Source organism: Trachurus japonicus, chromosome 4 (assembly GCF_045865225.1).
Source record: "Trachurus japonicus isolate A0001 chromosome 4, Traja_1.0".
Lineage (NCBI taxonomy): Eukaryota > Metazoa > Chordata > Actinopteri > Carangiformes > Carangidae > Trachurus > Trachurus japonicus.
In genome coordinates this window covers 1,904,379-1,920,767 of record NC_140910.1, presented here as the reverse complement: position 1 = coordinate 1,920,767, position 16,389 = coordinate 1,904,379, and the positions used below count along the sequence as shown (strand labels likewise).

Below are 16,389 nucleotides of genomic sequence, written 5' to 3'. Positions count from 1 at the left end.
TATTTCAGGGTGTGTGCTGAAGTGGGCAACAACTAAAAGTAGCTCTAATTATGAAGTGCAGTGTGTGGCAGGGGAGGAGACCGTGTGTGTGTGTGTGTGTGTGTGTGTGTGCAGGCTCAAGGTTAAAGACGCTATTAGTCTTGGAGGTACAGCCGGCTGTGGTGTGGAGGTAGATGTTAATTCATCTTAAGAGCTAGCCTTGATCTGCTCCACCACACAGTTACCAGCTCAGCTAAACAGAGGAGCCAAACACACCAGCACACACACACACACACACACACACACACACACACACACTGGTGCCAATTTACCACCAAATACAAACTTTTCCTATATACTGTATTTGTGTTTTTCAGGTGAAAGCTACTGTGGGGACCGAGGGGCTGCGGAGATTAAAGTGAAGGGTGATTTCTCTCTGACACTATTTTTCTCTCACACTTATCCAGATGCAACAGTTCAAACATTCCCACACTCGACTATTTGAGTAGCTGCTTGCCAAACTGACCGTGAAATGTGTGTGTAAGTGCGTGTGCACATGAAAAAAAAAAGTGTGAAACAAGGGGAGCAGGAGAAGAATGGGGTGTGAGGACTTTGCGAAAAAATCCCATCCCATTAACGGCAGAGAGAGGGCGGGGTGGTGGGGAATAAACCTTCAGCTGTTCTCACTTTCTCACTCTAATTTCTCTCCTCTACTTTCAGACCGTCGGCAAACCTGAGGATGCTGCTGGAAGTAATCACGGCGCAGTGATTGCGGTGAGCCTCTCTTACCGGTGAGTTTCTGCAGCAAGGGGCTGAGCTCGGTCTCTCGGGTGATGACGAGGGTGAGGGCTCCAATCAGCTCCCTCTCCAGCTTCTCCAGCTCCTCCTCCTCCTCCTCCTCCTCGGCGTTCTGGTCCGTTGGCTGCGCCTCGTTGGCCAGGGAGTACAGGTAGACCAGCAGGAGGATCAGCTCGTCAGGGCCGCACTCATCCTCCCTGGACCTGGAGGCCGAGCCCTCCTCGCCGCCGCGGGGCTTCATCAGGCGCAGAAGCTGCCTCAGCACACTGAGGAAATCAGAGTCTCCAAGAGCCTGTGGCACAAACACACACACACACACACACACACACACACACACACACACATACACATAGAAGAAGAGGTTGTTGGTCAGAGTTCAGCACAGTGGGCTACATGAAAAGTGCAATAACATCAGCACCACTGACAGTGCATATGAGGCCAGCAGCCAGTTAGCGTATCTTAGCACAAAGACTGAAAACAAGTTTGGTCATCCCCGATTCATCTGTTGCTCTTTGATGCATCATCCTCATCAAGTCTAGACTGTTTACCTCACCATGACAACAAGACCCCAGAGAGCCACTGCACCCAGCTAAACCCCGTCCAGCACATGACATCACATACAACTAGCCTACAAGATGTTGTTTTTTAAAAGGGGACATATTATGGAAATATCACTTTTTGAAGGCTCTTTAACATATATTTGGGTGTTTGTCTTGCCTTCTGATCCCCAAAATGTGAGAATTGACAAAGAAAATCTGTAATTTTCAGGCTCCCTAGATTGAAATCCATGTGGTTTTATGAGCTGTTCCCTCAGTTGTCTTCCAGTGATGTAACTTGGACTCGAATTTGCATAACCCCACCCCTACCTAGGACCGGTAGAAGGGGTGGGGCAGGGCAAGCAGTGGTGCATTTGCATTTAAAGGGACAGACACTGAACCTTTATCAGTTTCATTTGACAAAAATGATGATGATGTTTAAACGATACAGAGCTGCCTGGTAAAAGACAGAACTGTAGCTTGACAAAACGTTTTCAAGGGTCTTTCATCTTGGTTTTTAAAGTGTAGATATGTTTGCTTGGTTATTCATCATGGGGATGATGTCATTTTGGAGGGATGTTTGATTGTAATCATTTTAATCGAAAAAGAATAAAGAAATACAGCAGGTTTGTTAATATATTTACCATTTGTCTTACTCATGATTCAGGGGCAGTTTATTTCCCCATCCTAAAGTTCTTTATCAACAATAAAGCTAACAAGGCCACATAAAAAAACACATCCATCAGGAAAATAGTTGTTCTGACTGACACTGATGCCTCTAGCTACATTTTATTATACAGATTTAGTGAAATACAGAAAAAAAAAAATTATCAGCTTTATTAGATATTGTTTAATGCTTGTTTAATCACTAACACTAATGGAATTAGTATATATAAAATTTGATTTCAAACAACAAGACATTTTCAACCCTCAATATAATTAAACACCAAAATAATTTGGTGTATAAAAGTATCAAAGTTCAATATCCAGCTCCAGACAGGAGCCGTAGTATATTGCATTAGGATGCAAACAATATTTGCATCATTTGATGTCACCTAATCACTAGTCTACATCTTTACTATGTGGCCTTGTTGTCTCTGTTATAAAAATACTGTAAGTGCTCCAATTATAAGCACAGTGTGAGTGAGCTCATCGTTCCATTGGCTAATTTTACAGCTTTTCAACTAACTGAGGTCATTTTGTTTCATTGTTTTGTAGGAATTTGCAATGGGTACTGAACTGTTTATTTCTCTCACTCTCTCTCTCTCTCACACACACACACACACGGAAACCAGCATTTGGAGCGATGTTTAGGTGCAGTGACCTGTTTTAATGAGCCTGTCTGAGCAGGTCTGCATAGTCGCTCACAATTTTTGCACACTAGTCCAACTTGCTGTAGATCAGCGGGCCGTTTGCAGAACACTGGCCACTCTTACTACAAGGGTGAGCTCATAGACCTATAAAACAAGGGTGTGGAGCTAATCTGTCCGATGAACAGCATGAAAATCTAATGAAAAATGGGGGCTGAGAGGGGGAAAACAGAGGCAACGGGGTCACGGAGGGGCGGAGAGAAAGTGAAAAGCAGAGCAGAGAAGAAAAGAAGAAGCTGAGAACGATACGGCGATATTACAAGAGGAATTAAGGTTGAGATGACAATATGAAAGGGAATGATTGTTGACAGAGGACTGTATGTTTGTGTCAGATGGAGCTACAAATGCCTCTGTGGATATGTTTCATTTTAACGAGGGATTCCTCTGGAAAGAGCTTTGTGTTCCTCTCACCAAGACAAACATGCTCTGAGAATGAGGGGCTTTGGAGCTTGTGGTGGTGGGCCCACTGCGGGGATCCTGTGTCTGACCCAGCGCAACTCTCCACTGAGCCAAAGACGCAATACAATCAGACCCAAAGACACCGAGCCAAAGCCACAGAGCTGTCTGACTGTCCCTCGTGAAGAAGTGCCCGAGGATGAGCGTTACTGGGAAAGCGCCGTCCCACGTGGAGGGTGTTGACGCTGCAAGTTCATCCTCACTATCTCTTGACACAGAGATAGGAAAGAAGGGAACAGTCACATCCTCTTTACATGAAGGTATCAGAGGAACACACTCTCCTGCTCCGCTCCTCCCTGCCTCAGACCCCGGCCAAACACTGGCCCCCTGGAGACCATTCAAACATTATTTCACCACACATTTTTCTTCTTAAACGTTGTGAAATCAAATACCTCTTCAAGTTGCACTCATTCAAACTGCCAAACAACGTGCGGGATATTTCCCTCGCTCTTGTTGCTGGCGGATGGGCGGCGAAGGGGAGAGAGACAAAGAGCATCAAGGGTTTCTTTGTGAAACACGAATGGCGGAAAACTTTTTCTTTCAACTCTCACTTCAGAGCTATTAAACTCCTACACTTCTGTCTGTACACGTCCGGGAGGACGTTCACATGATCCTCCGGCTTCTCAAAGAAGCGTGCCTACTGTCAAGAATTTACATTTTCATTTTAACCAAAGTGGCCGCTGCCATATAACTCAGCATCATTAGCTTTCAGTATGGATGAGTGGAGAGAGGAGGAGCTGAAAGAGGAGCCAGGGGCCTCCACATCATTTGTCATAAGGTCCTTCACTCAAACCTGAACTAGTGTTACCACCTGGGCCTCTGAGCACATTACCAGTACAACAGCATACACCCTCAGCTGAGTGCCCCACTCCTCTGTCACGCTTTTATTTTTGTTTTTCCTTCTTTGCAGGTTACAGGATGGTTAACATGCTATTTTTGAATACTGATATAAAGTATTATAAAGTATAGAGTATCTATAATAAGTACTGTAGAAACATGCCTGGATTTACAATCACCACAAGTGAATGTTTAAAAGTGGTTTGTAAGAATATCACTAGGGCATTGACAAATATTTTGGCATCGAATACTTCCCAAAAGTCGACGAATAGTCGAATATTCGCCCGAAGTTATTTTTTTTTTAAATTCATGCGGCACCGCTGCTGCCAGCCCTAACCCTCTACACTGAGTTTGCCTGTGTTAATGACCGCAAATACACAATGTATCTGCTGTAGATGCCATTCCACCGCTAAGACGAATATTCAACACTACTCATCTTACATTACAATAAGATAAAAGATTTTGGCCTACACCATGTAAAGTGATCACTCAAATTTGGTTTGCAATCTTAAAATGAAGCAGTTTCCACTTGGTTATCACATGTTACAGTGGTGTGTGTGTTGTGATGTGAGTTTTCTTTATTTAGATTTCGTAAAAGGGATGAAGAGGGTGTAGCGATAGCAGCACATAAGCAATGCAGCTGCAGCAGCTGGTGTGTATTGTCAGAAGGTGTTTTGGTACTGTACTAAGTAGTACATCAAAAACGACTTGTTTTGGAAGCACTAAGAGCACATATAATACATAATCATGTAACGTGCCAAAAATGCAACAAAAAAGACTGGGACTTACTCAGCCCATCTAGACAACACAATTAATTACAATAGGGGTCTAACTGCTCTGTCACAGAGGGACTGAAAACACAGCTGAAGCATTTTTGTGTGCTGAAGAGACTGGAAGTGTCCACGATTTCACAAGAAAAATGAAAAACACAGAGAAAAGTCAGGGAAAAAATAAACAATCATTTTGTAATGCAGCATTATATATATTCATAATAGATCTGGATGAGGACTTTGCCCTGACCCCAGGCTGAGAAACCAGTGGCCTAGAAAGCTACTTATGCATTGGTCCTTCCAGTGCCAAGGCTTTTCACAACAGTCAGTTTTACTTTTATTTACTCTCACTTTGTTATAATATCAATATTTATTAATTCATCCATTGTAAACTTGACTTTAAATGAACCTGAAAATCTCTCTGTATTTTAGTTAATGGCCCCTTTAACCTTTATCGGTGCACAGCACAAACGCACCACAGTAAACCTTCCATGGCCATGTGTATATTGTAAACTGTATACTTGTGTGCAGTTTGTGTATATACTTTAACATGTGAGAGGAAGCATGCATTTATAACTGGGTCCCTTCAGGAGATTCATAAAAGCTGCTGTCAGCTGCATGCCATGGCGCCAGAGCAGGAAATGGAGGTCTTTGGTACAGAACTGAGGCTGAGCTGAGTGAAGCTGAGTGGGAAGACTGACTAAAACTCTTTCCAGCTCCGAAGCTAAACTCAACAATGCCCGACTCATGGCGCTGGCACATGGGCTTCACTGGAAAGGTGGTTGACTGTGCACCTTAGGGAGCAGCATGCTTTCCATGGCACTTAGGATAACACAATCGGGGCATTAAAGTCAGATATTGTGTGTTTTATTTAAGTGAATATAAAATTGAAAAAGAAAAAGAAAAATCTAGTTTACCCAGTAAATAAAGTGAGTAGTTAGACCTGTGCCATCTGGACCACCTATGACATTTCATGTTAAACTGGCTAAAGGATTCATTCAAAAACATTTGACTGTTATATTGTGTCGTTTTATTTAAGTCAACTTTTGGGAGTATTTGAGATTTTTTCACTGCTCTCCTAAACCCTGCTTAGCGTTTCCCCAGGAAACCCTATAAAAACATTCTCAATGACAGACTCTAAAAAAATGCTGCAGAATTCACGTGGCGTTCAGGGTCCACTCTAAAAACAGTGCATTTTTAGAGGCAGCGCTTGTGGCCTTAACTACAGCATTACTCCTGTAATAACAGGAAGCTAACGTTATTATTACACACCATTACTGAATGCACCAGTCCTGCCGCCATGCTCTAATGTGACTATTACATACAATTATAGAATAACAATGGCTTTGCTCTGTCAAAACAATCTTAATTTTAGAGCATGCAATTACTCAAATAATGCCATTACTTTAAATTACATGACAATTTCTTATCATGACACAATATTTTCCAAAGAAAATCTGACTTTGGATAAAAATAAACAACCTACACCTTCTTTGTTCTCTGAAGAAGCCCAGCTGATTGGCTGATGCTAAATTTTCAGATGGATTATCGCCATGAGACTGAAGCATCCTTGGCTTCTCGCTCATGCTTCTTTGCGCCAATCATAAGCTCTCTCTCTCTTTATGTTCTGGTTTGAATCTGTACGCCAGTGATTGACAGATTACTGTCTGGCAATCCCAACCATCCCAGCGTCCATAAAGGCTCAGTCTCGCCCAATCAGAGAGCCGGGCCAAGCTCCGCCCCCCTGCCCAGCACAGCCTGAACAGGAAACCAGCTCCAGATGCAACCCCTGGAGGAAGGTGAGTGTTTCAGATGCAGCGCAGCTAACCAGAACCAGGCCTCTGCTGCTGCGCTCGCTGCCTGCACAATGAACCTTTTTCTAGGGCCTCAGGGTTGGGGGGGGATGGGGGGGCTGGGACTGGAGGTGGGGGTCCTTGAGGGAGCATGAACAAAATTGGCTGTGGGTCAGTTGTTTTAGCTGACCAAAGACACACTAGCCAGTAGTCACCTTGCATGGATGCCAGACAGTTCATCTCATTGTCATAGTTACCAGAAATAAAAGAGAGAAAAAACCCCTCATCGACATTCTTTTGGAAACTCACACATGTACTTCATTTGCAAATATGTAATCACATCCAATTTGCATTCACAAATAACAACACGCAACGCTGGAAGGCACACAAGCAAACTTCTCTAAAGAAAATACATAAATCTTACAGTTAGAAGACGGCAACTAAACGCTGACTTGAAATTACATACAACAAACTTATTGATTTGTAGTAGAGCGGCTTCAAAACAAACAGCTACATCTTCACCCTCAAAAGGCCTGGCAGGATTTGGAACATGTAAACAACACTAAAGCTCAGACAGCGGGAACTCAGAAATACCTCCACCCGACATTTTGTGAATGACTTGATCTGCAGCCTGCGCATGTACAGTATCTCAGCGGGGACACATGCTCATTGTAACCTGTGGTGATGACAGTGACAGATCCAGGAGCAGCTTCCACCGGAGAACTTGTGTTTATCAAAAGACGGAAATCTGCCCGAAGTTGAGCCGGTATGGAAAAAATAAAGTTTATCTCTGGCACTCTTTTCAACTGCCATCATTCTGTTCGCCGTGAAAGGTGTGGACAATGTTTCGGGTCTTTAACGAGAAGAACGGAAATGTGACTCTAAACAGATAGAAGATAGAAGAGCCAGCGTGCAGCACGGTGGAAATCGCAATAAATCAGATCTACTTTGTGCGAAACCGGCCAGAATTTTATCCCCGTGTATCCACATTTCTTTCTCAGTTTTCTTTCCCCCTCTTTTTTTTAAATGCATGGTTTTGAAAAAGCTGCAGTTGTATGTGTGTGTGTGTGTGTGTGTGTGTGTGTGTGCATCTGCAAGCTTTCCAAAAATCTGAGACCACTTTCCCATAATAAGATCTTTCATAACCAGAGGAACAACCTGAAACACATTTAAATTCTTTGCCTGGTTATCACAGCACTTTCATTGTTTTTTAACAGCTGACGACAACAATGACAGAATCACATTCAGATTTGTTGAAATTCGGATCATAAAAGCAAACTGTTGACTTTTGATTCATCCCAGCAGAATATAACTCACTACAGCACAAAGTCTGCTCTGCTGCAGTCTGTGGTGTGTTTGCAGCAGTTAATGTCTGTCACCACGCAAGGACCTGATCACCATCTAGGTGACCTGAAGACTCAGCAACACAGGATTTTCTTTACAACAAATCTTTTAATACTCAGTAAATGGAAGAATGTCCTGAATGCACAACTCTGTGGCATGTCCATCATTAGGAGTCTAACTGCTCTGTCACGGAGGGACTGAAAACACAGCTGAAGAGACGGGAAGAGTCCAAGATTTCACAAGAAAAAATGAAAAACACAGAGAAAAGTCAGGAAAAAATAAACAATCATTTTGTAATGCAGCATTATATATTTTCATAATAGATCTGGATGAGGACTCTGCCCTGACCCCAGGCTGAGAAACCAGTGGCCTAGAAAGCTACTTATGCATTGGTCCTTCCAGTGCCAAGGCTTTTCACAATAGTCAGTTGTACTTTTATTTACTCTCACTTTGTTATAATATCAATATTTATTAATTCATCCATTGTAAACTTGACTTTAAATGAACCTGAAAATCTCTCTGTATTTTAGTTAATGGACCCTTTAACCTTTATCGGTGCACAGCACAAACGCACCACAGCAAACCTTCCATGGCCATGTGTATATTGTAAACTGTACAATGTGTGCAGTTTGTGTATATACTTATATGTGTGTCTATCAGTCGTTCTGTTGCCCAACACACACAAAAACAAGTTGAGAAGCCAAGTTAGAGAAATTAAAACAACAGGAAACATAATTGTAAAAGACAAGCCTGGACTGATAGATTGACAGGTCAGATAGTGGAAAAAGCTCTTAAAGGTAAGTTGACCCCCCCGCCCTGCTCTGGCTCCGCCCACCTGGAGCGCTCTCTGGACACATCTTTGGTTTTAAATGAGGCCTGCGTTGCCACACAGAGCCAGGTTGGGGTCTGTTTTGTTTCTGCCCGGCTGAGCGCCCTGCTCCCAGGTCTGCACGCCGGAGAGAGAAATCAATGGACTCCTGCACTCGCACATGCAGCTGAAGGTCAGCCCCCCTCCCCCCCCACGGATGGGCAGCTGCCTCTCTGTCAATACATGTAAAAGCTTTCAATGGCTTTTAACGTCACATCTCCCTCCTTTTCACCTCCCATCCTTCACCGTCTCCACGTCAAGCTCTCTTTCTTTTATCTGTGTTTTTTTTTTCCTTCTCCTGCTCTGTGTGTCAAAGATTGGTTTGGCGTCGAGCTCGAAGGCTGTAATTTCAGAGAGACGTGGGCCCCAATCACAGACACAAACACACAGTCCCTGAACTCCACCCTGCCACCGCCAGTCAGCCACACGCTGGTCACTGTGGCTGGATCTGTGTCTGGCCAGCACACGACACCAGCGCACTTCCTTATCACACTGGGGCAGAGAGCTGCAGGTCCCTTTTGCTTCGACTACCAGCAGGAATAATGAGCATAGATAGGGACTGTAAGGGCTTTTAATGTGAAAGAAAAATTTGCATTAAAGGCAGTAACCCTCCGAGTGTTTGGAAACATAAGGGAATTAATGAGCCTTTATTTTTTTGCCACATAGGCTGCAACAGATTATGGTGCAATTCACCAGATGAGAGTTGCTTTGCAGCCACAAACCCCAGGGCCGTGTAAAAAACCTCCTGCACTTTTCTCACACTGAGAGGAGCTGAATCATACGCATTCATGAGTCGACACACTCTAGCGAAACACACACATCCCTCCTCCACCACTGCCAAGGACAGTGCATTACATCCACTACTAATTGACCCAGGAGGCTCCAGCAGGGAGAAAATATCCTGAGGTAAACAGACGGTTTCTAGACGAAGCAGAACGCAACAACTGCAACTTATCCGATGGGACTCCAAAACAAAACAACTGTCTTTGACTTTTTTTTTTTTTGCATTTGCATTTTCTCAGTTTTCATGTTTTCGCTGCAGCCAATCACAAACGTGGTACGGAAACAATACAAGAGATCACTTTTCCTTTTGTTTTTTAAAATGCAGAAACATGTAGTGTGAGAGATTAAAGGAGCCCATCTGATTCCAGTTTCTGCCTCACACATGATGGGGAGAGAGCGCAGAGGTGGGGAGGGGAGTGAATAAGTTTAACCAACACAAAGGAGGCCATTTCAAAATAAGAGTTTGGCTTGACTTGCTGGGGAGAGGGGGTGGTTTGCATGAATGCAAATATATAGTGGCTATTATACATGTGATCTTGATCTGTATTTGTATTGGATTTATTTGCGGGGGAATAGACTTTTTTTTTTTTTTAAGTCTACATAAGTATGTTTGCTCAAGAGGGAGATAAAGTTTTGCATAATTCAGATCCAGGACTGTGGAGACTTTCCAACATTAGGGGGCACTGTTGCCCCACGCCGAGCTCAGAGAGGCTCGGTCTGATCCAGTACTGATTGAACCAGGTCTCCTTCCCTCCACAAACTCCTGGAGAGAGCTTCAATAGGCAGGAAATGGCTGACGTCGAAGTGTTGCGATATTTTTAAACTATTAGCTGTACGTGCGGTGGGTCATTACAACATGGTTGTCAAAATGTTGCGTCTCTGACCTCAGATCTGTCCCGTGCAGTCATTTCTAACCTGGACCGGGCGTCATGGCGGGCCCCTGTAAGCTCGCTGGAGTTTGAATAAAACATGGGATTCATCATGAATAAACTGAGAGCTGTGTCACTGACTAGTGTTCTCTGATGTGAGTCATTACTCTGGGGTGCAGCTGGTACACTTTGCTGTTTCTCAAACTGTGTGTTTTTGTGTGTGTGAGGAGGAGACTCATGCGCCACATGTGGAAGGAGGCTTCTCTCTGAAGCCCATATTAACACACAGGTCACAGACATAACACTGTATTTATGTGTAAATGAAAAAGAAAAGGTAATGTGCACATCTGTTTAAAGGCAAATGGGCTCCAAGCCTAACACAGGCAGGACTGTGTATTGCGTGTGTTTTTCTGTGTAAATACTGGTCTGCATCATAATCTGGACTGTCCCAACAACGTGCTTCTCTATCATAGACACGGACAAACACGCCTACACACACGGCTGCTTTTTCCTAAACATTTATGAAAACACTCATTATGGAACACGGGAAATGGAAAACAACTAATCACCCTTCATTTCCCAGCACTCACACACCTGTGAGGATGTAGAGATGAATTATACTCCAAAACAAGAAAGAACTGGAACATGTGAACTATCTAAAAAAAAAAGGAAAAAGAAAAGAAAAACATCCGAAAGACAAAGAGCAGAGGATAAAAAAAGCAGGAGAGTGAGGAGAGGAGAAACTAAAGTTTGGGCTGATGGGAGGAGAGTGTAGTGAGATGTTATCGATGCAGAGATGATGCTGTGACTGTGAGAGGTCACGTGATGCTCCCTGATGACCACACTTATGATGTGACTCAGACCAAATCTCCATTTACTGGTCAAGTGATAAACGTAATTATTTACTGTCTGAGCAGGGGAGGGGACGGGAGGGGGTCTATCATGAGGCATAACTACGTCAATTAAAAAAACCCCAAAAAGGTCAAATTAAGATCTGTACCACTCACATAAATGCGCCCACATAATGAAATATAAAGACCAATAAACTGTTACAGGCATGTTCTCCTGTTCATTTTTACTGGAAACCCAACATCCACACATAAAGAAGAAACAAAATAGAGTTAGGAAATAGAAGCCACAGTGAGGGGTGGGTGGGGTGTTGGTGGCAGGGTGTGGGGGGACTTTCAAAATAAAAGTTTCGAGGAGATAAAAATGTTTATTTGCAACTGTGCCTCTTCCATTATTCTAAAAGTTTTATTACCGTGAGATAAGAACCTGAACCTGGAAAGTTTTTGGCTCACACAAATGCATTTGAAGACGAGTGGGGGGGGGGCTGGTTCTGTGTTTAATGTATCGGAGCAGCGGGCTGTGAAGAGAACGCTCTTTATGCCAGTGTAATCTCAGACCTGAGACACGGCGGCTTTCTGCACACACAGCAGTCTCTCTGTCGCGCGCACACACTCGCGTGCCGCTCGCTCGTCCCACCACAACACTGCAAACCCAGTCCCAATACAAAACACAGGCAACAGAAGGTGTACTGTATGTGTTGTGCTTGTGTTTACTGAAGTGTCATGGCGGGGGCTGCACACAACATGCAGGCTAGAATGAGAGAGAGCACACAGACATGCAGTGATCCTTCTGCAGACTCCATGTCTGCACACTAACACCCATCACCATGCACCGACCCCATCTGTTACAACACTCTGCATATCACAGGCTTTCACCAGGATCTCTCTTTGGCAATTTACTTGTGAGTATTGACCCACATTTTCATGAAAAAAGGGCAAAGACCAAAACACGGCAAAAAAAAAGAGAGAGAGAGAAAGAGCAAGGGGTCAGGATGGAGACAGAATGTTGTTTTTAAAAAAATGTGTGTGTGTGTGTATGCGTAAAGAAAACACAGTCGTGGTCTGCTGACACTGGTTGGACACACAGGCTGAAATAGAACAATACAAACAACATCACCCGGGGTTTCTGCTGCACAAACATTCCCAGAGCCCTAAACCCACAGCTCAGTAAAAAACACCGCCGAGAGGGGCAAGCTGGACCCATTAATACAGCCCAACACCTATTCATCTCTTTTTTTTTTTTTAAACATAATACATCATTCTTCCTATTATTGTCTCCATTTTCCCATATTTCTTAACCCACTCCCCTGTGCATCCCTCTCTCCGGCCAAATCACACACCAGACTCTTAAACTCTACAGACGTGATAAAAAATTCCCCCAACACTATCATAACGTTGAGAAATCGTAATTCATATCTTTAACAGTAAACAAAACAGCTAGAACCTCCAAGCATGATAACACAAATCAAATCGAGTGACGGCTCCGCTGAGGTTTCTTGTGAGAGAGTCTCTGAGTTACAGTGTTAGACACAGAGAGAGGGCACGGATGGATTTCTAATATCAAATTTTGCCTCTTTACCTTATTCTGTCTTCTTCAATCTGAACTGTAAGCCCACCCCGCCCCCTCGGGTGCTAATGGATCATCCGCACTTGCCAGAATTCCGGCGTCACAAACCGTGTACCCCTCACACATCAGCAGCTGATGACGTCTGTCACACTTTCTGAGCGCTCGGTGGGTTTTTAGTTTGTCCTAATGTGAGAGGCTGAGGAGTTGTTGTTGAGTGTTATAGTTTCAGTCAGCGTGGGCTTTGGAAACTGTTGGCAGCTGTTTCCAATGTGATTATCTCCCTGTCACCTCTGGCGTCCCATAGCCCAGGTGGGTCATGAATCACGAAGAAGACAGCGCCATTGACGATCTTGGGGCCTTTACTCTAAATTAAGGGTGACAACGTGCCATGGAGGGCACGGCGGTGTTTGACCGGCCTCTCTGATAAGTAACGGTTGACGCCTGGCAGTAAATCCCACCCGTCTCTCTACGTAAACCGTGAAAATGTCTCTCTTCCTCATCATGTCTGTCCTTCCTGAACAGATGGCAAACACATCTCTGATGCCTCCTCTGTCTGTTTGTCTGTTCTGTGATGCAGCGCAGAGCCTGGGCTGCCACGCCGGCTCTAAACACATCACACTGGCAGAGAGGTCTCCCTCCTTCAGACGAGTCAACCGCTGTGGGAATTACAGTCACTGTGGGCTTTATGGTCTAAGTGCTACCGTGTCCAAATAAACCACTTAGCTAATATCATTCGTTTGTTTCTATTATTTTCCCTTAACCACCGTTAACTCTTGTCTGCAGCGGTCTCACACTGACAGCAGTGATCACTGCAGAACGTAACTAATAAGTACATTTAAGTACTTTTGCCAAGTACAGTTTGACTTGAACTTTTGGCAAGCACTTGAATTTAAAAAAAAGAAAAAGAAAAAAGTAATTTACCTCAGCATTATAGTTACACTCTCACTGTGGATACCACATCTGGGGGTAAATGATATAAGTTTGTGGTTGTAAAATTCAAGGGGTATGAATAGTTTTGCAAGGCACTATGTCCATCTCATTTACCCCCATATGTGGTAATCTCTTGGAATAAAACTTAAAGGGATAGTTCAACATCACAAATTGGCCCATTGCCATAATCCCTACAGTTTTAGGAGTATCACATAATGCAAATATCAACCCTGCAGCCCATTTATTTAAAAGTTTTATATCTCATCTGCTACTATTTGTATTTCTTGTGTAGATTACTTTCAAGTTGTTATAATGTTCAAAAGACTTATTCCTTATGATCTGCTCTCATAGTCTGTTATCCCTCTCTAATGAAAGTTGTGAATTGTCTGTATATATTTTGGTGGTCTTTGTCTGTTTACTGGGTGGGTTGATCACCTTTTCCTCTGATGTCGAACAAATTCACACTTGTATATCTCTGTAGAAGTTATGCTTCCTGTGGGTACTCAGTCAGGTCTTATGGACGTTTCGTCTCCATCTGTTGGAATTTCGACCTCTCTTGATGATGTGAATAGTCACAATCATGAAACATGAGGACAATTGTCTGTGAGTGCTGGCGTCCTGTCTGTTCTGGTTGTATTACTGCAATCTGTATACTGTAAAAGCTGCTTCACAAACAATTGATTGATATTTAAAATAGTGAGAAGTCAGCAAAAGTAAAAGTTAAAAAGTAGTAATAAGTTGTGACACGACTTCTTTTCTCACAGTGCTCACTCGCATTAGTATGGTGGCACTGAGAGATCAATAAACTGCAGTTCAATAAAACACATGCAAGCTGGGAAAACACAAACAAATTCAGAGAACATTTTCGGCAATTTGAAGACATGTGCTGCAAATACAACACAACGCAACCACACAGACAAATTGCGTGACAAATGAAAGGTGCAGTAACAAACACATCTGGCACATCTAATCTACTACTATTGTTCAATGCCTTTGACTTAAAAAGTCACAAAGTATTGAAAAAGAAATAAATCTCAGTTGTGTTCATTGTCTTCTCTGTGTCCCACTGGACACTGTGTGTGTGTGTTCATGTGAAGATGTTTTAATGACTTTTGTGTTTTGTCTGTTTGCAGAGTTTATCTTTGTGGTGCGGTGCCGTTGCTTCAGAATCCGAACACTTCTTTTATGAAGACCAAATAGAGGGAGATGGTTTTTAAAAGCAGCATGTTGCTGGTTTAATGACATATTAATGGTTTTCAGTGTTAAATGAATTGAACCTATAAGATTTATATGAAGACGTATAAAGATTTTATTACTCAAAGCGTTTTCCTGCAATATAGATAATATGACATGACGAGCCAAACCTCTGCAGTAAACGAGGTGTTTGCGATAGTTTGTCCACCTCCACTGACATTAATGGGAATGGACAAAATACTGCAAACAACTTTCACTATAATTTAATGCAGCGCAACATCACCGCGCGCTACAGCCTCCAAAATGACCACAGAACTGAGTCAGCTCCTCTTTGACACAGTCTCAACACAAACTTAATATGATGAGCTTTGCAAATGTAAGAAAGATTTATTGCCGGGCTTCGGCCTCGGAAAACATTAGATTTAGTCGGGTGCACCTAACTGGCAGCTGGAGCAGTAGTTTGATGAATTTGTGTTTATCATAATCAAGTCTTGTACAAAATCCTTTTTTATTATTATTATTTTGAAACACGTTTTGACATATTTGAGCAGAAGTTTTGTCTATTCAAAGACATACAAAAAGAAACAGAGTGCGAGCAGAGTCAGCCGGCTGCAGGCTGAAATGCAAACTTGCAAAAATGAAAAATTTGATTCTGCAGTTTAACCTCTGTATTGTTATGTTTTAGGCAGGATGTGGAACAGTGGTTAGTGCAGTGTGAACGAGGACATCTGAACTCTTGATCCTGGTAGCCAGATGTGCACTGTGTGCGTTTCATGTGTCATTCGATGCGTCCATGCTTCATTTTCTCAACAATCAAGCTCCTAATAACCACAATAAGCAACTGAAAATTAGTTGAAAGCTTATGACAATTTCAACACAAACACGGCCACCCAAACCGAACACACATTCGTCGAGTCAGTAACCAGGGTGATTTATAACGGGTCTCAAACACACAATGCTCCTCTGAGCGCCTGGAGTTCTGAGATGATGCGACGTTCAGGGCGAACGCCGCTCAGAACTCAGACATCACGACTGTGAAGATGAAAGAGACGGCGCTCAGCATCATAAAGAGCAAAAAAACAGTGGAGAAGGAGAAGATGGAGAGTTGAGGAGCAGGAGATTTGGGAGGAGGGGGTGATGGGACACATGGTGGGCGTATGAGTAAGTGGTCTTACTCCCTCCCTCCTCCTCAAACCCCCCTCCTCTCTGTGCCTCCGCCCACTCATAATTAGCGGTTCGGCGTCGGTGCTCGTTTTGGGTTACTTTCATTCCTTTTCCTCCATCTCCATGAAAACGGCAGCAGGACAAACAGGCCCACATCTGTCTCCTCCTATACCCAGCTTAGAACAATAGAAGAAGAGAAAGCGGGGCATGTGAGTTCACTCCAGATGCAAAAGTAGAGCGGGAAGAAAACACACAAATTAGTGAAGTTTTCCCCCAAACATGT

The 16,389-nt window shown here is 43.3% G+C and overlaps 1 protein-coding gene across 1 annotated transcript in view; it reads right to left on the bottom strand.

Annotated features, from left to right (window-relative positions):
- The window catches only part of scfd2 (sec1 family domain containing 2), a 124,870-nt gene that overhangs the window by 67,665 nt on the left and 40,816 nt on the right, over positions 1-16,389 (bottom strand). Inside the window, exon 5 of the mRNA XM_085773269.1 lies at positions 769-1,069. Within this exon, the coding sequence (XP_085629395.1) occupies positions 769-1,069 (301 nt within the window). The remainder of the gene's footprint in view (positions 1-768; positions 1,070-16,389) is intronic.